At 39.0% G+C, this 22747-nt stretch overlaps 1 protein-coding gene across 2 annotated transcripts in view; it reads left to right on the forward strand.

Moving 5' to 3' along the window:
- Positions 1–22747, forward strand: part of Negr1 (neuronal growth regulator 1) — a 746019-nt gene that overhangs the window by 563564 nt on the left and 159708 nt on the right. For both annotated transcript variants that reach the window (XM_031375955.1, XM_031375956.1), the window contains exon 5: positions 10446–10566. In XM_031375955.1, coding sequence (XP_031231815.1) covers positions 10446–10566 — 121 coding nt within the window. The remainder of the gene's footprint in view (positions 1–10445; positions 10567–22747) is intronic.

A 22747-nucleotide genomic window follows, 5' to 3' on the forward strand; every position in this document is an offset into this window, starting at 1 on the left:
CACACACATACATGCACACTACATCAGACCACAGTAAGATGTATTATTTGATACCATGGCCAATATACCTCACAGAACTCCCTCACTATGAATAATGTTAAAGTAGGAACTAAAGATATAGGTCAGCAGTTAAGAGCACTTCCTGCAAATGACTATAGATAAGTTCTGGGATATATGGTTCTTAACCACCTGAAATTCCAGCTAGGGTGGTCAGTGCCTTCTTCTGGCCTCCATGGGCACCCACTCATGCATCTACACAAATTCAGAAAGACATACATGCACAATCTTTAAAATAAAACAAAATAAAATAATAAAATGGGTCTTAAAGAAAATAATGCAAAATCACCTTGAGCCATTAGGCTGTGGGCATATATGAGACCAAGGACTTGTAGACGAAGCCAGATGTGAGCATCATCTGGGCCAGCTTCATTGTCTTGCAACATAGTCACACATGTCTTTTATTATGAGCTTCACATGAAAATATGGTGAACTCAAATCCAGACAGAGAGCACCCGCATTGGAGACAGAAACAGAGTGGCAAGAGTGGAGTACCGCAGCTCAAGCTGCTTGAGGACCCTCTGGCTGGCCTCTTGGATAAGTAAACAACGTGCTTCTAATATCATCATTGTACAAAAACTGGGTTTAAATTTTCAACTTTCAGTCTACATACAAAGGAATAGATTACCGAAGCTACAAATACATTTTAGATTCAACTAAAAGAAAGCTTTTGGGTCAAAATAAACTTTACATCCTTGACAAGTATATCCATTTATTTAATTACAATAATGTCAGTAATATTTAGTCAGGAAAAGTTTCAGCTTTAAAATCTCAAATTTAGATGAAAATATAGCTTAATAATTATAAAAAAACTCCATTTTTAAATCTACTTATTAAACATCTTTGGGAAATGTGCATTGTGATAAAATGGCACTGTTATATATATTAAAGCATATAATAAAATGAATTGTATTATTATCTTACTCTTTGAACACAGTCCACAGAACTATATTGAGTTGAAAAGTCCTGGAAAGAGGCTGATCCAATAGATAAAACCATGAAGCCATGAAGCTTACAAACTGAGTTTAATCTTCAGAATTTACGTGAAAGGAAAAGAATAGGTTCCCTTAAGTTGTCCTCAGGACTCCATACACTGTGTGATGGTCATCCTCAGGCTTCCACACTCTGTGTGATGGAGATGTTGATGCATGTGCATACTCACGCGCCTTCAGGCATGTGTACATATGTACACACTCAAACACACGCACATGTAAATTTAAGTGTAAAATATTTATTTTAAAGGAAAGTCTTAGAGGGAAAAATTATCAAAAGCACCCAGCATTGTAGAGTGACGCATTCCTTCACTGTTCACTTATTCATCAAAGACCTTCAGTGTCTACAGTATTCCTGACACGTCCTAGCCTTGAAAGACCCCATAGCCTGCATTCCATTAGAAACCAGAGCTTTTCTACAGTCACCATGGCTTTAGTCCATCACTGAGCACATAAATGAAGATAAGAAAACAATAAGAATAAACATGGAGTAGCTAGGTGACATAAGAAGTGCAATCCACGTGGTCCTATGGAGCTGAGAACTTCCAGCAATGGGTTCCATCAGTGTCTGCCACAGACAACACCTTCCTAACCATCTCAAACCAAGTGTTCACTGTCATTTCCAATGTGATGGCCAGTCTGTTCTCTGCATATATCTTCACTGACATATTTTACACTCTGAACTACTATGGAATCAACTATTTCTTTTAGACACTTCACTTTAACAGAGAATAAAGCAAACTTTTTTTTTGAAGGCAGACTCACATGTCTCTTTGACTTTGGTGTGGAAAAAATTAAACATGAATGACTTTGGAAACCTCTATACAGAAAAAAAATCTGCAAAATTCCTTCGCAACTATTGCCCTCCTCCACACACATATCTAAGAGTTGTGCTCTGTCCAGCTCCAACGATGACGGCCATGCTACTGTGTTAGCTACAACATTACAGTGACACCTACGTGTGAGGAGGATTCTGGTTATTATTCGCTACTGAAGTCACATTACTGTGTCCATAACTGACTAAAGAGAACTTCTAGCCACATCGTTGCCTGTGACTCTTTAATTCTTGAAATATGTTGGAGGTAGCCATACATAAAAAACAAACTTTGGGGATCTTCTAGGTTCTACTGCCTGAGTATGAAGTTCTCCTATCTGTGTTGATGGTATAGTGTTCTACACAATATCATAAAATATACAATAAAAAGTCTAATGCCAGCTATTTTTCTCAGATTCTTTGTCTCATATCATATGTAAGTGATAATTTTCAATATGTTAAATTATATATGTAAGTGGTGTGTGTGTGTGTGTGTGTGTGTGTGTGTGTGTGTGTGTGTAGACAAATAAATGTAAGATGGTTAACTCAAGTTGTTAGTTGTGAGTCTTGAGCCAGCTGTGAGTGGCAAGTTCTGAGTTGATGGGCTCTCAAAGTAACCAATGGGGGGAAATCTAAGACAATAAGGCATTATTATACATTAAAACTTACCAAAAATGTGAACATTGCATTGTTTTTTTTTCTGAGGTACACAATGCTAGAGAATCTGGTAAATGTTTGCTTAGTTGGTTTGCTTTGTTTAACACTAGATGCTTTAAGTACAAAATGGAAAGGTCACAGGAAAATTCTCCTCAGGCCATAAGATCGACATGGTTATGGCTTCTTATTTACCACAACACTCTCATGAAAATGAACACCATTGTTTTTTTTTAAAACTTATTTTATTTGACACAAAAATTGTGTTCATGAGTTGGACATAGTATGCTAATAACTGCCACACACAAACAGTGTGATGACCCAGACATTTCTATCTCCTTTGATATATAATTTTCAGCTTGAGATGCTAGCTTCTCATCATCTTCCTCTTCCTTAAGTTTACTCTGAATTACTTCTCTTTCTACACACACAGAACAGAAAGCATGGTTTTCTTGAATGAGGATTCTGGGTTGCTCCATATGTAAACTGCAGCTACCACCAAGTGCCATGCCGTCACCTCCATAATGAACTGTGCCCTTGCAAAGCATGATCGAGAGACCTCCCCTCCTTGGGACAGCTTCTTGTAGGGTGTCTGGTCATCACAGTGAGGGAAGTGACCAATACCCTAAGGAATTGGTAGTTTTCACTTGCAGAGATGTCCTTCATGGGACATATTCAGTAATCTTGCAAGATTTCCATCCTCCTCCCTCAGGCATTTGATTTAGAGCACGGAAGGGAGAAATGAGCAGTTTACAACCCTTTCTACAATGCAAATTGCAGTTTTCTTTTTTTTTCTCTCTCTCTTTTTCTTCCTAGTTACTCAGAGGGTTTTTGTTTCTTTTTCCTGTAAGACCATGTATGGAAGAAGATCCTTTAGAATGTATTAGCAATATGAATTATTCATTTGTCAGAATTAAACAATTTAATAACTGAATTTTAATCAACTTCTTAATGTTCTATTTTAAGATTATTGAAGGCCACAGTAACCAGAGGAAAAATAAAACATTCAGTCAACTAAGAAACTGATTCTATCATTATTCTGTGAGGAACAAAACACTCCCTGATGTTTCATGTTCAACTCAGGCCTTTGGAGAATGCTAGCCCTGAAGTCAGATGAGAAACCCAAGGAAGGAATCCATCTATTACCAATGTTACTGGTGTCATTGTTTAGACTGATAACAAGAATCTTAGACATGTGAAATTTAAGACAATCACATTTGAAGACTCACACCAGCCTAAAATGCAGTATTATTTAGAACAATAAACAGAAATTCTTTTTAATAACATTTTTATTAATTCTTAGATAATACCATGCTCATCTCTTATTCATCCCCCAGCTCCTCCCAAGTCCCACCTTTATTTAGTGTCCTTTTGAGTCTCTCTTTCCAGGTGTCCTGGTCCTCTGGCTCTTAAAATCTTTCCATTCCCCCGCCTCTTTTACAGTGTTTCTCAAAGCTAGGGGTTTTGTTCTAAATGTACTAATTATGGCCAGAATTTTCTCCTGTAAAAAAGAAAATGACTTCATAAAATGCCTAACTGAATCAATCAATGAATTGATTTTAAAATGTTCAAGCAAAGGATTCCCCACCAGAATGCAAATCTTTCTAAAAGATAGACTTCAGTGCTACATGTATTTTTTATGTTCTTTTTCATTTTGAAGCTCAAATACTTTATTCCTTGGCTGAGAAAATGTAAGGTAAAATCTACCCTCTCTGCCTTCTAAAAAGACCAACTATCTACTGAAAAGCAGAATGGGTATGGAATCCTAGGAAAGTAAAAAATACTATCCCAGATCCAGCTTCCAGTTGAGTTAATTACTGGCTTCTAGGATAAGGAAAGGATGCTTTTAAAAATTAGCTGGGCTTTCTGTCAGTACCTTGATTCAGTCTGTGTTCAGTGAGGGTACATGGCTGGGGTTCTTGCTCCCCTGTGATAACTCTTGCTTTAGATAATGTTTTTATTGACTTCTAACTCAGGGCAAACCACTAAGCTAAGCTCTTCTGGGATCTTCTTATATTGCCTGGACAGCAGTTTGTGGAAGTAGGAAGCATTTATTTTATAGATGAAGAAATTGAGATTTAGAAGCATTTACCTTAGTGAGTGCTAGAGCCCTATATGACTGCAAGTGGAGGCTACTTGCCACATATTTCACCACTGTCTAGAAGTTTAATCTCAGAGAAAGTTGGAGGTCAATGTTGACTAGAGGTTGAACAGTGCTGACATCCTCAAATCATGTGGATAAAGATTCAATTGAATCTTGGTGATTTGAATTTTTGTTAGCATTATGATGATACAAATTCTTTACTTTTTTATATCAGCAGTAACATGCTAAATTCTTGGCTCTCTTTGAAGTTAGAATTGTTTATAAACGAAGGATGTATTTTCTTTTGAAGTTTGCTGATCTTCTGTTCTCTCTGCATGAATCAGTAGAGTCAGAAATACTGTTGGTATTTGTGCACTGAGATTCTACTGTCTTCAGAGAAAATATTTTCACATATCATCCTCCTCAACTTTGATGGTAATATAGTGAAGGTTTGTGGTACAGCCACATGCTACAGTATGTTTCTAATTGCCCAAGACCCTCAATTAGAATTACATGTATAGACATGTCTACACATGCTACCTACACACATACTTCTATACATGTGCCCAGACACACATAGATACACACACACACACATATACAAGGATTGAAAGTGTCTTCTATGTTGTGATTTCTGGAATCCTTGATTTATTTTCAAACGTTATCTAACCAATACCACTTTATTTTAATCCATGAATTCTGGAATCCAAATCAAGGGCATCATTGTTTCACTTCTGTCAAGAGGATTCTTCCTGATAACCTCTTCTTTGGGCATGATTCCTTATTGCAGTTATTCAATGTTCTGCCCTCCTGACACTGCTCATCAATGGAGGTATGTGGACAGTTGTCAGATTTTAGCCATTGGATCTCCAAAGCTTCATTTCACCTTCCTTGGCTTAGGAAATCTACTAAGTAATTCTCTTGCATGCACATGTTTTTGATAGCAAGGCTGTGGGTAGTCAGATTGTCCACTGAGGATGGCAAAAGACAAGGTCTTTGGGCTGTTGTCATGTCACTAGGAAAATGTGTTTGATTAGACTTTTAAGTGCCAAGTGGAGCATTTCTGCTGTCTGCACCTGCACAGGCTGGAGTTTCCATTGAAGAACCTTTCATTATCATCTTCCTGGAATGACTGACTACACAATGCAAGGAACTAACCCCACAGAGACAATATAAAGGAAAGACTCCTCTTTGCAGAACATCTAGTCATACAAGTGTTGGATGGCCTCTGGTTGACCTTTGTGCTGGATTTCCCAAGCCTCTGTTCTTACCTAACATCTGTCTGATGGCACTATTCTAAAATTGATTGTTTTTCACTGTGCATCTGCTTCAGCTCACAGACATGTACAACTTGGCAAAGGGCATTCAAATGTCCACAGTGCATACCTATAAATCTACATCAAGGGACACCATTATACACATAAAATTTGGGGGCTCAAGCACTAACTATTTTTGCTACTTTACTGATTTTACAATCTTGCATTTGAGTAGAACCAAGCAGTCTCTGTAAAAAGAAAAACAGTCGTCAAACACAAGCAAGTGGCAATGTGTGTGTCCATCTTGATCTCCTTAGAAACAATCTCCGTGGTTGACCCAGAGCTCAAACTCACAGAGTAGCCACTTAGTTTAATCATATTCTAGAACAGGCACTAGTCCATTTTCTTAAACATGGAACATTTTAGCACAGAATTGGTATTTCGAGCAAATTGGACTGGCATATTTATGGTTTCAGCTGTTACAGGTTTAGTTGGAAATTTAACAGTGTGTAATGGTTGTCAAACAAGTGGGTTATCACACCCCCTTGATGCTAATATTTTCAACTTCTTTCTTAGTCCAAGTCACTAAAGGCCATGTAGCTTCTGAGCATTTGGGAACCTAATTATGTTACAAGGAACGGGTCAGATAGCCAAAGACAATATAGGCCCAACAGAGCAAAATGTGTCCTAAAAACATGAAACCCATAAGTATGCCATATAAAACCTTTTAGTATTCTGTGGTCATAAGAGTTTTTAAACTTCCATCCAGGATTCATAATATTCATGTTGGTGGGATGGCCTCTGAAAAGCACTATGAGAATAAAGCCTACCTGGCATCCTCAGATATTTCTGGAGTCTAAACAGAGTAGTGGGGTTTAAAGGCGTATGAACTTGGAATTATCCTAAAATCATCCAGCTGCTACTGATCAACTAAATAGGTCTAACTTAGTTATTTTTTTCACAAACCCTACCTTCTCTATTGAGTAGCCTGTAACTTTCCCATGATCCTGAGCAGTGCCAGGCCAGCTCCCAACAAGCCCACCTGCTCTGCTTCTTTGCTTGTTTGTTTGTTTGTTTGTTTGTTTTTGACATGGTGTTCCAGGCAATAGCCAATGACTTTTTGTGGATTTAAGCAACTGTCATTCTTCTGCTAAAACATCTTCCAAACATCATCTCCATGGGACAGATCTAAAGCTCCTGCCTTGTCTTTCAGATGCTATAAAGCCTGGCTCACAGAAGCATACACCACTGTGTCCTCCTGAGTATTCTGTCAAAGCCATTGGCTATTCTGCTAGACTTTGGGGAGCTAATCTTGTGCTCTAATAGGGTCTGTGGATCCTCTTCATAGCTCCTTTTTTCCATAATTTGATTCTAACTCAATACTTACCACTTGAGTAATGAGCTCAGTCACTGCTCCATATAAAGACCATCATATAAAAGAGATCCCTTCTTTTCACTGCTTCATATACTTTGAAGTTTGTGTCCAGCTATATAGGGAATTTTTGTTACTATTTCATTAATTTGATACTGATGGAAATATGAATAATTAAATGAATTGTGTTCCCCACAATGTCCTTGCAAAAGATGTACAATAGCATTTAAATGTAATGTGAATTTTCATGTTCCTATGAAAAATCAATAGAGACTTTAGCTCAGATTTTTAACTGTAGACAAGACATGATGTCCATGAGAAGTTCTCTCCACATTTATGGCCCCACAGCTCTCAGTTCTATGTCTCCCCACCACACAATATGTATACACTGGGGACATTTTTCTATGCATATCATGATCAAATATTGATGTCTATAATTCCATATGATATGGTATGGGTCTTTGTAGTCACTGCCCATCAGAGCTGCCCATGTGCTCCCAGATAGGTACTGTCTCTTTAACTTTGGCTGTAAAGCACCCAGTGTCCACCCATCTGCACACTGGACTGTATAAAAAGCCTTTTAATGTCAAATTAGGTTTTTATTTTGGTTCATTACACCTGGGTTTTCAGACAGACAATGTTTGGAATTTCATGCATTTGTTTGTAATGAGTCATGGGCTCCTTGACAAACAGGAGACTAATTTCACTAACCAGGTTATCAGTAGAAGGTTCTGACAGAGGGCCTGTTGCATATGGTTATTTGTCTTCAATAATAGCTGGAAAACATAAAAGTTTATAGCTTGTCACCATGACAAGGAGAGGCTCAGAAAGCCTCAGAAAACATTAGGGAAAATACCTCTTACCTGCACCTCTCTCAAACAAGCAAGCACAAAACAAGCAGGGGGTGGAGTGGCTGTGTTGTAGATGTCTCATGTATCTTTGGCTGCATTCTCCAAGGTAGCTTGAATCTCTGCTTGGAAAAAAAATCTCATTGAATTGCTTGTAATATTGTATTTCTGTCTATAATGTTACATTCATACATCTATTGCATGCATACATATATTATTTCATATTATTTTCTCATTCAAACATTTATGATAAACATTCTTTCATCATTTTCACAAAGTTACTAAAACAATTAAAATTACTACCTTGCATTTTTTCTTAGATTATAACATAAGCTTTACCATTGAGAATAAAATTACTGCAGCTAATAGAGGTATTATTATTTCAAAGTGAAATACCAGGAATAGAAAATGATGAATCTAGTTAGGCATTTTTAAAGGGGAGACAATATTCTCTTCTAAGAATGCTTACTGTTTTTATATTCACAAGATACTGGAAGCAAATATTAAAGCTTCCACTTTGATGGGTTTCTACAGAAACTTCAAATGTACTCCCAAAACATACTTACTTGGGTCATAATTTTAAATTGTTTGTATTTAAATCTTCAAGTTCCTACCTGTAGCGACTCCTCTGTGTGGTGCCATTTAGAGTCTGTTATATTCAGACCTTGTTAAAATGCAGACACTTAGGAAAAGATGTTTTCATCCAACTTCTTAGATTCCCATCACACCAGGTGGGTAACCTGGCAAACCTTCCAGCGGTCTAAGCCAATTAATTGCCCTTGCATCTTGGTGGAGTCTTACTATCTTCAGTCAAGAAGTCCTCCTGTTGTCTCCAATGTCTCAATGGATCCCAAGCCCAGCAACTTTTTGCACCAAACCCACTGCCCCATCCCTATGTGTCAGCTCAATGTGCCTCACTCATAGAAGTCCCAAAGCCTCCCTCCTCTATCGTTCTGGAATCACACAGGCCTTTACTGAACACAGTAACCCATGAGCCTTGTAAAGCAAAAGCCAGGTGACATCCTATGTTACATTATAACATTTCTGTAACTACCCCAGGATCCTTAAGGCCCTTCCTGGTCTCCACCCTGCACCCATCTTGGCCCCATCCCTCTTTGCTTCAACAAAATTAGAATTTCTGTGGCTTCATAGTCTCCCAGCTTAGTTATTCTCTCTACCTGGTAGGCTTTCTTCATATATACACAGGACTAGCATACACATACTCATCTTTCTCTTTCAAGGTTCTTCCTTCTCAGGCAGGACTTACAGTTTCTGCATTCAGGCACAGCAGAGAGAACATCTGAGATGTCTGTGTGAAGCTGCATTCCATTCCTTGTCCTCTCTGGTGGTGTTGCTTTGTGGATCAAACTCAGGGCCCAGGAAGTGCTGGCATGCTCTCCACCACACAACACATCAATCCATTTGTCACTTTCTGATGCTTTACCGTTTATTTACACCACTTAGCCAAGACATTTACTGTTTGTAGTCCTCCTCACCCACCCCATGCAGGACTCATGCTCAACTGTGTTAAGAATTTGACTTTATTGTGCTTTGAGAACTGCCTGGCATGTGTTGGAAGCTCAATAACCATTTGTTGAATAAAGTCAGTGGATTTATCAAGTCTAATAAACCACTTAGGGAAGAAATATCTGCTTTTGCTGGAAGCACAGTGAAGAGATGGGAGGACATAGCATCCAGAACAGACTTTGGATCTTTGCAAAGGAAGGGCATCTGGGATTGAAGACCAGGTCACAAAGTCAAAAACCAAGAGACAAGGAAGAGATCCCAGGATTCACTCACCATGACCAATGACTTTAAATCCTACACCCAAGGAGCTGTTTAACCCTCATACATTATTCAATATCTCTGAACTTAGGTTTTTTGCCTTGGTAAAAGGGAATAATGCTATCCAGGCTCGAGGATCATGTGAAGGAAACAAGAACCTGAAGCTAGCTGCCTGTGATCGCTCAATAAAGGATGGTTAGATGGAGTGTGGTTTGACTGGGATACAGATGAGATGTTCGCCTCACTGTGCTATTTTTCCAATACAAACGGAGCCAGAATGTATTGCATTTACTCTGTACTCCCCGAGAACATTCATCTATTGTCCAACTTGAAAAATGGATCTGAAAATGACTGGTCTAGCATTTGAAGCATAAAACACAGGGGCTGGTATGCACTGGACTGCCAGGCGTGCGATTGCTTTGAATACAGAAGGAAAAGAATCGTGCGTGCATGTGTGCGTGCATGTGTGCGTGCGTGTGTGTGTGTGTGTGTGTGTGTGTGTGTGTGTGTGTGTGTGTGTGTGTGCCAGCCCTGCTGAAGATTATTTCCTTTTACCCACCATGGTGTTTTTGTTTCTTTTTCAGTTGCACCAACAATTCAGGAAATTAAATCTGGCACTGTGACCCCTGGACGCAGTGGACTGATACGATGTGAGGGTGCAGGTGTGCCGCCGCCGGCCTTCGAGTGGTACAAAGGAGAGAAGAGGTAAGGGCTTTTGTGAGCTTCACCACGTTCCAAGCACTTTGAGCTAATGTGTTAGTGTTTCAATACTAACTTTAAGCAATTTCTGTAACTGGCTTGAATGGTTCTCAGCAGCCTCCTTATGGGCAAGCCGGATGGAGAGGCCCACATGGGAGGCATGAGGAGCTAACAGCTTTCCAGAAGAAATGTCCACATTGGTTTCTGTAATCTCAGAAATACTTGCAAATCCCCCATTGCTGATACCTTTTGCTTCTCTGCCTCTCTCTTCCTAGCAACCATTTTTACTTGGATGGCAACCTGCCTCTAAAGGGCTTGGGCATGGATTATACAAGAGCACTTCAAAAGCAATAGGAGTCGGTAGTCTTCCTTAATAAGCCAGAATTCTTTCGCCAGCCTTACTCTACCATAGGAAAGTTTAATGTTGTGTTTTACAGGCTTGTGAGTTAGATATTCCCTCATTGTCAGGCCTGTGAAGATATAGTGCATGGACACAGGCCTGAGCAAGGAGATTTCAAGCTATTCTTTGACTCTGCTTAGTATGGCTGTGCCCTCTGGATGTCCCAGAAGTCTTGGAAAAAGCTACTGAGCAAGGGAAGATTTGAGCCCACAGATTTCACTTTATTTCCCAGGGGTAGGTTTAAAGCTCTCCAGTTGCTCTTGCCAAGTCAGACATGACTATCACTGTAGGTTAACTGAAGACCACAATAAGAGAGGGAATGTGTATTTGTATTTTACTTCAAATCTCAAGAATATAAAAAATGCTAGTGGACCTTTGTGAAGTTGCTGTTTCTAAGTCTAAATATTCAACTAAATACTGTCAGCCATGTCACTGAACAAATGCCTGTGGGAATTGCACATTCCAATCATAATCATAACTACTTTCATCTGACATCTGTAAAGAAAACCAGTGAAACCACATGAAAATTCACATATTGTCACAACGAGGGAGCATAAGCATGGTGCAAACAAGTGTCTATGTTTTATTGTACTTGCAGGTGAATATGGTGTGTGCAGTGTGTTTGTGTGTATGTATGTGTGCACATGCATGTTTGTGTGTGTATGCATGCATGCATGTGTGTATGAGTATGTGCATGTGTGTGTATGTGTGTGTGAGTGTGTGTGTGTGTGTGAGTGTGTGTGTGTATGTGTGTGTATGAGTGTGTGTGTGTGAGAGTGTGTGTGTGTGTGTGTATGTGTGTGTATGAGAGAGAATATTGTATAGATATGCTTACTCGTAGGTGTACATCTATAGGACAAAAATCCATACCCAGGATTATCCCCTCTACACTTTAATTTCTGTGTCAATATCTCTAAACTCTTTGCCCTGATTTCTAGGACAAGGCCTCTCACTGAACCACCATTTACCATTTGGCTCTGGTGTTTCTCCTATCTCTATCTTCCTGGATTTGAAGTTATAGACATTTCCAGCCATTACTAGCTTTTCCTGGGGGTATGAGCATGAGCTCTCATGCTTAGCAAAAACTGTACCCCTTAGATCTTCTGCCTTTGAAACCAGAATCAGAGTTAATATGCAGAAAAAACACCAATTTTCATAAGGCTATCCTCAACACTCTTTATACTAAAATAACTATAGTTTTACCTAAATTTTGGCACTGTTTTATATGCAACTTCTTGTAATTGGGGAAGTTTCAGTTTGTCAATCATTTCATTAATTAACTTATGCTATCCAAAATTCTAAATTTTAGTGGCTTTATAGGGACTCCATGTTTTAAACATGGAGTTAGATGAACTGCATTGTGGTTTCCCTTATTCCACTCACTAGGTTTGGGCATCAACAACAACAGCAACAATAAACCTTTCTAAGGTCTGGTAAATCAGGTTGGAAAGCTCATTTTTGATGCTCTGTGTGTACATTGTCCTGTAGAGTGCTGCGCAACCTTCTCAAAGCCATGAAACTTTTGTTCAGATACAATCTTATCCAATTTCCAAAGAAGTATCTATGAACACATGACATATCTTGGCAACATCTGTAGTAAATTGAGCCTCAACTCTTCCTTCCATTAAGACACTCTGCAAGAGCCCCTAAGTCTCCTGTTCTCCATAAAAGGAAGTTTAGTACTGATTAAGATTGCCTTTCCTGCCTTTTAAAGTCATATTTTGATCTGTGGCATTAATTTTCTAAAAGATAACAGTAAGAATCATTCCTCTTGTCCTCCAAATATAAGCCCATTTGTTGGTACCCACCTCATTTCCAATTGCCTGTAATGCTCTCAAACCTTATGTCCTCCTAAATTCTTGAAGCATTGCCAAAAAAGCTACAGTGACCATGGGAAGTTTTGAAGCCTATAGAAAATATAGTAATGGAACAGTCAATGCAGAAATGGAGCTTCAGTCTTTACTGGGGAAATGGGCTGTAGACCATTTGCTGACAAGGAAGGTAAATTGATTCTCCCACCAATGCTTCCAAAACACACACACCTGTGGAATATTAAATCAGATGCACATGTGAAAAATAAGTGGGCAGAGCACACCCATCATTGTTTGAGTTTTAACTGAAGAAATATCGATCCCAAATGTTGTTAGAATAATTTCCTCTCAATCTATCATAGCAATTTATATGTGAAACACAGGAGAGCTGAGGAGCTGCCTACAGCACTGTCTCCACATAAGTGATCTGCCATGACAGCCTAAGCTGTGCATTTACCTCACCACAGTGAAACTCATCCAATGCTGTATGAAGGTGTCACTCTAAGCTGCTGATAGATTCTTATTCCTACGAGCAAGTGATAACAGATGCTGATATTTCTCCATGGAAAACAAAGTGTGTTCCTGAGCAATATGCACAAGTCAGGGCAGTTGGTGACAACTAGGTCTCATAAATCTTCAGGCAGAGTCTATGGGGTCAACACTTCTACTCTGGCACTCAGTCTATCAAAAATGGCTTGAAAAATCAACAATAAACACCAAGAGCAATAGCATCTCAGGTTGATTACTGATTTGCAGAACAAGAGATGGCTCATAGAAATACTAATGCCTACCAATGATTGTAACAAAGGAACCAGAAAAATGGAATTAGGTGGAGAAGCAACAGGGACAAATATACCAGGTTTCTGAGTTTCTTGCGAACCCCCAGAAACCTCTCCAGGAGGAAGCTTCTGTCAGAAACCCAGCAGAATAGAGTAGTTCTTGCAAGCTCTTTGTTTCCCAGAGATCATTCATCTGTGACCCTTTTATAAACATTCAGAAATAGCCCACACAAGATTTTACTTGTATTTAAGGAAATGCTTTCAAATGCCCATGTCTCTCACGCTAAGATTATCAAAGATAGATTTTCATCCAGATAAACACACAGACACACACCCACATAACACATATACACACATGCACATATCCCCATGAATACACATGCACACACATGTATACATATGTACACACAAATGTGCATACAGGTACACACACCCATGCATTCACACAGACACACCAAGCTACAAGACATGACAGCCAAGGCTGTGTAGGCATTTACTTCATCACAGTGAAACTCATCCATTCCTGTATAAAACTGTCAATGTAAGCTGATGATAGACACTAATTCCTATGAGCAAGTGATAACAGATGCTATTGCTCCATAGAAAACAAAGTGTTTTCTTGAACAGTCTGCATAAGTTGGGGCAATAGGTGACAGAGCTGGGTCTTATAAATCTTCAGGCAGAGCCTATGGGGTCAACTCCTTTAACAGCTCACAAATGGACACATGCATATACATATGAACACATATAAACACAAACACATGCACAGACATATAAATGCATACACATGCATACACACATGCACAAAGATGCATATTCATTCATACACACTCAACACACATACATAGACACACACAGACACATGCACATAGACAGACACACACACACACACACACACACACACACACACTCACATTCACGTGGCAGGAGTGTTGGTGCTAGTGGCAGTTCCTGGCAGATGGCCTAAGTTATTTGTCTTGTGGATATCTCCACAGGACTGCTTAAGTGACTTTATGTCATGGCAACAAGCTTTCTCCAGAATCTGATCCAGGAGACAGCAGGATAGAAACTGCTATACCAAACCTTCTTGTGACCTTTTTTAGATCTCATACTGTCATTTCTGCAGTATTCTATTAACTGCATGGGGCAGCCCTACTCTCTGCTGAAGGAGAGTATCAGGCATATGGTTTCAAGAGGTAAAAATCATCAGATGCCATCTTCAAAAATGGCTGCTATACACTGTGTCTTATTGATGATCTAACTGGGTTTCATACTAGAAATATTGCCAATTTAATTTAGTTCATTGCAATATCTTAATAGCTATCATGAGAATGATTCCATTTATACACGTTTTGTTAAATCATTAGCCATTGGTGTATGGTAGTCATTTTTAAATAGCAAACTCTCAGCATAAGGACAATCCTAATGAGCATAATTTTACTTTAAATACATCTTAATATGGGGAAAATAGAGTTTATATAATTGATATAAAGTACGAATCTTTTAAACTTTCTTTTCTTGATAGCATTAGCATGTTATATTAGGTCATAATTTTTTACACAGTGCACATCATACTTTTCTCCTCTTTTTCAAGATTTCCTGAAATTCAAGCCTTGAGGGCCAGAAAGCCATGCTTTCTTATTTCTATTGATCAGTTAGACTGCCCAAAGCCTTTAGACAATAGGTACATTTATTAGTTTACCTTAATTTAAAAAAATGTGCCTTTCTTAACCCATTCCCATAACTTAAGTTAGGAATCTGAAAGGCATAAATGAGTCCAATGAATACAAGAGAAATTCACAGTGAGACATTAAAAACTGTCAGTTGATAAGTTAAAAAGTAATGTGCTCCCAAATAGTACTATTTGCATTTCACACTGGAAGTTATACCTCCTTGTCTTTTTAGCAACACATTCTCAACTTAATCTGTGCAGAATTGGGTATTATTTACAATATCCGCTAAGAGAATTAATGACTAATGTGTTCACTTTAGCATTTCTGTGAAGGATGAGTCACCTGAATGCACAAAACATGTATGTAGAGACTCACACAACAGTGATTAGAGGACCAGACAATGGTGACGCATGCCTTTAATCCCAGTACTTGGGAGGCAGAGGCATGTGGATTTCTGAGTTCGAGGCCAGCCTCTTCTACAGAGTGAGTTCCAGGACAGCCAGGGCTGTACAGAGAAACCCTGTCTTGAAAAAAATAAAAAGGAAAAAAGTGATCAGAGGGTCACACATATATGTGCAGATGCAGAAAATCAGCCACCTAAAAATATAATTACATATGATGACTTTGTATGGTTGGTGTCTTACTTTCTATTGCTTTGATAGGACACCATACCCAAGACAAATTGTAAAAGAAAGTTTGGCTTATGGATAGAGTGTTAGAGTCCATGATGGTGGAATAAAGAAAGCTCATATCTTGGCTTACAGCCATAAGGCAGAAAGATAAAGAGAAAGGACACTGATAATACCAGAGGTTTGAGGGAACAATTAGATTGGAGAGCACTATAGAAGAATGATTAGAGCTTCCTACCCAGGTAACTATTGGGGTGAAATCTGGCATCATTGCCTGAGGCTGGAACACAGGAATGAGGTTTCATAGGGTGGGAAATGATATAATGAGAAACATGGCGGATTAAGGTGTCATTGCTCTGCAGACTTCATCATGCAGCAGCAGGAAGTGTGTCTGTGCTCTCAAGACTCATAGCAGTCAACTTTTTAAGTCAAGCTCTCATCCAAGCATGTCACATGCCAACCCATCAGGGACTCATGTTTCCTCTACAAAGTGCTCTCTCTACTACATGACAGACCATCACAGCCTGGTTTTATTTTGCTTTTCAAGTTACAAATCTCACACTTCCACCTCCCACAACCTGAGCCAACACCACCCTGAGAAATTTCCATTTCCAGAGTATGACATCATGTTCTTTCAGACCCCTTCTTTAGTTGGTATCTTTGCTGTTAAGACCCTTACATATACAAGTACGCACATGCTTGTACTCATATGCATGGATGCACACATGCACACACATAGCAATACATACACATACACTAACACACCCTGTCTCCTGATGTCCTGTATGTTTCCTCTCACTACATAATCTATAGACTCAGTGCAGCAAAGCCTCTGGAGTCTCATTCTTAGGATTTTTCAGGGTTTATAAAAGAAACAGTCAGCCCAAGGCCCAGTTGTCCATGACTTAAGAACCAAAGATTTTAAACACACAAGGTAATCAAAGACAGGTAGGATAGTATCCCAAAGCTCATTTTGTTATACCAAAGAAACTTAATGACCTGGACCTTTGTGGGAGTGTGTGCAGCAGAAGCAAACTTTGGTAAGAGTATTATAAAAAAGAGAAAACTTGAAGGAAAGCACAATAAGTTTTTTAAAAAGGGAAAAACTAGAGACATTTCTAAGAGTTGGAAGGGTTTCACAAGGGAGAAAGGAACCATGAAACTTTTCTCTGTATAGGTTTTATAGTCCAATGGTGGAAATTGGCCAAGGGCTAGGTAAAGTCTGTTGGGATTAGTTAATATTCTGGGCTATGTGCAGAGTCTATGTGTGTCCTCTTGGGTCAAAGAAGAAGATGGAAAACACACTTCCTACTCAGTTTGGGGTCTTGAATCCAACTATTGTGCATCGCCAACTCTGGCTTACTGTTGTCCTTGACTGTCTGTCTTTAGTCACACAGCCATCATTACATTCTCCACCCTTATAGCTGTCCTGAGTGAATTAGCCATACTAAGTTCTCTTGGTTCACATATTTTCATAACTGCTTTATGGCTTTACCATGACAGACTTCACTCTGTAACAGCCACAAAGATGGAGCTATTATCATTTTTGGTCACATACTACTTAACTTTAAGGTGGACTCTTTTTGTTAGAAGTCATAATCACAATTTAGTCTATCACAATTAGCTGCATTTGAAGCAAGAGCTTGGTAAAATGAAGCAGTGTCTTAGAGATGCCGCTTGGGAGCAGCCACTGGTCCAGACCTTGTCCTCCCTCCTCTCTATTTAGCTGTTATCACATTCATAGATTCAAGCCCTCTTCATACCCAAGCCCTTTTGTTCCTTTTCTTATTGTTCAGACCTTATGGTCTTTTACTGTAACCCATTGGCCTTTGATAATTCCAGAGAGATACCTCCTGTTTCAGGAGAAATTTCTCCAACTTGACTCTTGGATGCTCACTCCATCCTCAAATCCATCACTGTGTCCATTTCTCTTCCTAAACTCTAGAGTGAATATTCTTCTTTCATTATCATCTTTCTGGCACCTGACGTGACATTTCTATACCTTTGTTACACAAATGAGTTATGGTCTTAGCAATTCTATCGTCACTGCCCCTGATCACTATCACTATGCATGCAAACTCATATCTGTGTAGTTCTTCATATACAAGTGTGCCTATGTGAATGGAGACAAGTGGTTACCTAGATTGATACTTCAGATGTTCTGTCCACACTGGAGTTTGGGGGAGGGGTGTTTTTTGTTTCCTTCAGTTTTTTAAAATATTTATTTATTTATTTATTCATTCATTCATTTATTTAGGTTTAGGTTTTGATTTTGAGACAGGGTTTGTCCATGTAGCCTTGACTGTCCTGGAACTCTCTCTATAGACCAGGCTAACCTTGAACTCACAGAGATCCACCTGCCTCTGCCTCTTGAGTTCTGGGAAATAAGGCATGTGCTACCATTGCCCAGCTTTCCACTCTTTAAAAGAAAAGCCAATAGTCTCTTGGAGGGTTGGATCTTGTCAAATAGGCTAGTCCAAGTAGCCAGCAGGCCCCAGGAATCATCCTGTCTTCATGTCCTGGGTACAAGGATTCTAAATGCATGTTACTTGGCTGGTTTTAATTCTGTTTTATTCTTGTTTGGTTTGTTAGTTTTATTTTTTTCACATGGGTTTATGAGATCAAACTTAAGATTTGGTGCCTATAAGTCAAACCCTTTTTCCAGTGATCCATCTCCCCAAAATTGTTTTCAAAGGGGGGAGTACATTCAATTCATTGTCCAGTCATAGTCAATGCCAACCCAACCCCAACATGATGAGGAAAAAGGAAAGTAGTTTCTGTTGCTTACTTGTGGCTTCCTTTTATGTGATCTCCATCTCTGAAAAATGGTTATATTGTTATATGTTAGTATAAAACTTAACATTAAACTCTCAGGTACCCAGCTATTAAAAAAACAGTTCAAGCAGAGTGGAGAGATTCAGGAGTTGTCAAGGTTGCCAGGGTTCAGGACCCACTGTTATTAGGGGGAGTGGGATCCTTCACTGTATGTAGGCTTTGTTTCTTTCATATGGAACTTAAAGGGCCCCCTCCCCCTATGCAATCCAAACTGTCACTAGTAGGGCAGCCCCAAAGTCTTGGATCTAAAATTATTAATTTCATTAAAATGGATAGAGTAAACAAGGCATACATTTTAAATAGCTTAATAAAGTCTAAAATCATTAAAGTATCCTAATGTATTATAATAACATTAATTTATTCAAATACATAACTAAAGATAGATACCTCTTGGGGCTCAGACAGTGATGCATAATAGTCTTCTGAATGATCCCAGGAATAAATGTTACCTTGCTGTTCTCCAGCCGCAAGTGTCAAGCCACACAATAAATGGACAGGTTGCTATAGCAGTATACACACAGAACCTCCCTTCCACCCTGGTTTGTTGAAGCTCTCCTCCTCTCCATCTTCACTGTTGGTTTCTTTGCCTGCCCTGAGAAATCTCCCAAAAGCCTGGATGAGACTGATAATGGGCATATGACTGATATAGAGTTTGGCATGTCTTGAATCACAATGCCACTATCTTTGCCATCACTCACCTTACTTTAAAAATAATTTCCTGTATGTTCAATATTTAATGTTTGGCTGTGGTCTGAGGGGAAGTGAATCCATTTTAAGGAACAGACTCTATCATTGAACAGTGGCTTAACCTGTCATAATCTAGTGCCTGCTAGATTTGAGGTACATGTACTTAAAGAGTACACATCATTTAAAACCATTTTCCCATCCACAGTTGGCTACTGGTATAGCTTCTACCACTTTACAGATAAAATCATGAAGATTTACCAAGATGTAGTAACCTAATTCAAGCAACCAAGTATGCAGTAGTCATTGTGTGCCCACATTTTAAGAGGCCAACACTAGCATTATTCTACAATGTTCTTAGAATACAATACATAAGTTAAGGCGGGACCAGCCGGGAGGCACAGGCCACAGAAATGGCAGAGCAGATGGGACAGGGTCCTTTCTACCTCCATCTACAACCAGGAAGGAAGGCTGATCCACAACCCTCTGTACACCTTTCCCTCAAGCAGAGAGCTTGTCTCCAGGAAGTGCTTTGACCCCAGAATTCAGGTGAGATCACTATTTTCTCTCTGGTAACTTTCTAAGGCAGATCAGCCAGGAGGCACAGCCCTCAGAAGCAGCAGAGCAGTGGAGACAGGGACTTTTCTACCTCCATCTAGAACCAGGAGGTGCACCTGTTCCACAGCCCTCCATGCACTTTTCCTGCCAGGGGAGAGCAGGTCTCCAGAGAGTGCTCTAACACCTGGACTCAGGCGAGATCTCCATTTTCTCTCCAGAGACTTAAGGCAGAACCAGCCAGGAGACACAGGACACAGAAGCTGCAGAGGAGCTGGGCAGGATCCTTTCTAGCTCCATTTATAACATGGAGGGACAGCTGATCCACAGCCCTCTGTGCACAGGTCTTACAAGGGGAGAGTTGATTTCCCCGGAGTGCTGACACAGGCTTATAGACCCACAGGAAGAACAAGCTTCAGCCAGAGACAGCAAGAACATCTAACACCTGAGATTAACAGATGGTAAAAAGAAAATGCAAGAACCTTACCAACAGAAACCAAGACTACTTGGCATCATTATCAGAACCCAGTACTCCCATGACAGCAAGTCCTGGATACCACAACACACCAGAAAAGCAACATTTGGATCAAAAATCATATCTCATAATGGTGATAGAGGAATTTATGAAAGACATAAATAATTCCCTTGAAGAAATACTGGAGAACACAGGTAAACAGGTACAAGTCCTTAAAGAGGAAATACAAAAATCCCTTAAAGAATTACAGGAAAGCACAACCAAACAGGTGAAGGAATTGAACAAAATCATCCAGGATCAAAAAATGGAAGTAGAAACAATTAGGAATTCACAAAGAGACACAACTCTGGAGTTCCAAAACCTAGGAAAGAAGTCAGGAGCCATAGATGCAAGCATCACCAACAGAATACAAGAGATAGAAGAGAGAATCTCATGTGTAGATGATACCATAGAAAACATTAACAAAACAATCAAAGAATATGCACAATGCAAAAAGATCCTAAACCAAAACATCCAGGAAATCCAGGAAACAATGAGAAGACTAAACCTAAGAATAATAGGTATAAAAGAGAGTGAAGACTACCAAATTAAAGGGCCAGTAAATATTTTCAACAAAATTATAGAAGAAAACTTCCCTAACCTAAAAATAGAGATGCCCATGAACATACAAGAAGCCTACAGAACACCAAATAGTTTGGACCAGAAAATAAATTCCTCCTGCCACATAATAATCAAAACACCAAATGCACAAAACAAAGACAATATTAAAAGCAGTGAGGGATAAAGGTCAAGTAACATATAAAGGCAGACCTATCAGAATTACACCAGACTTCTCACCAGAGACTATGAAAGCCAGAAGATCCTGATGTCATACAAATCCTAAGAAAACACAAATGCCATCCCAGGCTACTATACCCAGCAAAACTCTCAATTACCATAGATGGAGAAACCAAGGTATTCCATGACAAAACCAAATTTATACAATATCTTTTGAAAAATCCAGCCCTTCAAAGGATAATAAATGGAAAACTGCAACAACATGAGGGAAACTACATCCTAGAAAAAGCAACAAAGTAATCTTTCAACAAAACTAAAAGAAGATAGCCACATGAACAGAATTCCAACTCTAACAACAAAAATAACAGAAAGAAACAATTACATTTCCTTAATATCTATTAATATCAATGGACTCAATTCCCCAATGAAAATACATAGACTATCAGACTGGGTACATAAACAGGACCCAAGATTTTGCTGCATGCAGGAAACCCACCTCAGTGACAAAGACAGACACTACCTCAGACTCTAAGGCTGCAAAACAATTTTCGAAGCAAATGATCCCAAGAAACAAGCTGGAGCAGCCATTGTAATATAGAATAAAGTTGACTTTCAACCTAAAGTGATCACAAAAGAAGAGGAAAGACACTTCTATACTGATCAAAGAAAGGTAAGAACTACCAATATTCACTCTCAATTCTGAACCTCTATGCTCCAAATACAAGTGCATTTACATTCATAAAGGAAACTTTACTAAAGCTCAAAGCACACATTGCACCACACCCAATAATAGTGAGAGACTTCAATACCCCACTCTCTGCAATGGACAGATCATGGAAATAGAAACTAAACAAAGACACAGTGAGACTAACAGAAGTTATGAAACAAATGGATTTAACATTTATCTATAATGTTATCTATAGAACATTTTAACCTAAAACAAAAGGATATACCTTCTTCTCAGCACCTCATGTTACCTTCTCCAAACCTGACCATATACTCAGTCACAAACCAGGCCTCAACAGAAACAAGAAGATTGAAATAATTCCTTGCATCCTATCAGATCACCAAGGACTAAGACTGATCCTCAATAGCAACATAAACAATAGAAAGCCCACACACACATGGAAGCTTAACAACATTCTACTCAATAACTTGGTCAAGGAAGAAATAAAGAAAGAAATTAAAGACTTTTTGGAGTTTAATGAAAATGAAGTCATAACATACCCAAACTGATGGAATGCAATAAAAGCAGTCTAAGAGGAAAAGTCAAAGCTCTGAGTGCCTCCAAAAAGAAACTGGAGAGAGCATACACCAGCAATTTAACAGCACATCTGAAAGCTCTAAAACAAAAAGCAAATTCACCCAAGAGGAGTGACAGCAGGAAATAATCAAACTCAGGGCTAAAATGAACCAAATGGAAACAAAAAGAACTATACAAAGAATCAACAAAACTAGGAATTGGTTCTTTGAGAAAATCAACAAAATAGATAAACCCTTAGACAGATTAACTGGAGGCCACAGAGGCAGTATCCTAATTAACAAGATCAGAAATGAAAAGGGAGACAT

Source organism: Mastomys coucha, unplaced genomic scaffold (assembly GCF_008632895.1).
Source record: "Mastomys coucha isolate ucsf_1 unplaced genomic scaffold, UCSF_Mcou_1 pScaffold16, whole genome shotgun sequence".
NCBI lineage: Eukaryota > Metazoa > Chordata > Mammalia > Rodentia > Muridae > Mastomys > Mastomys coucha.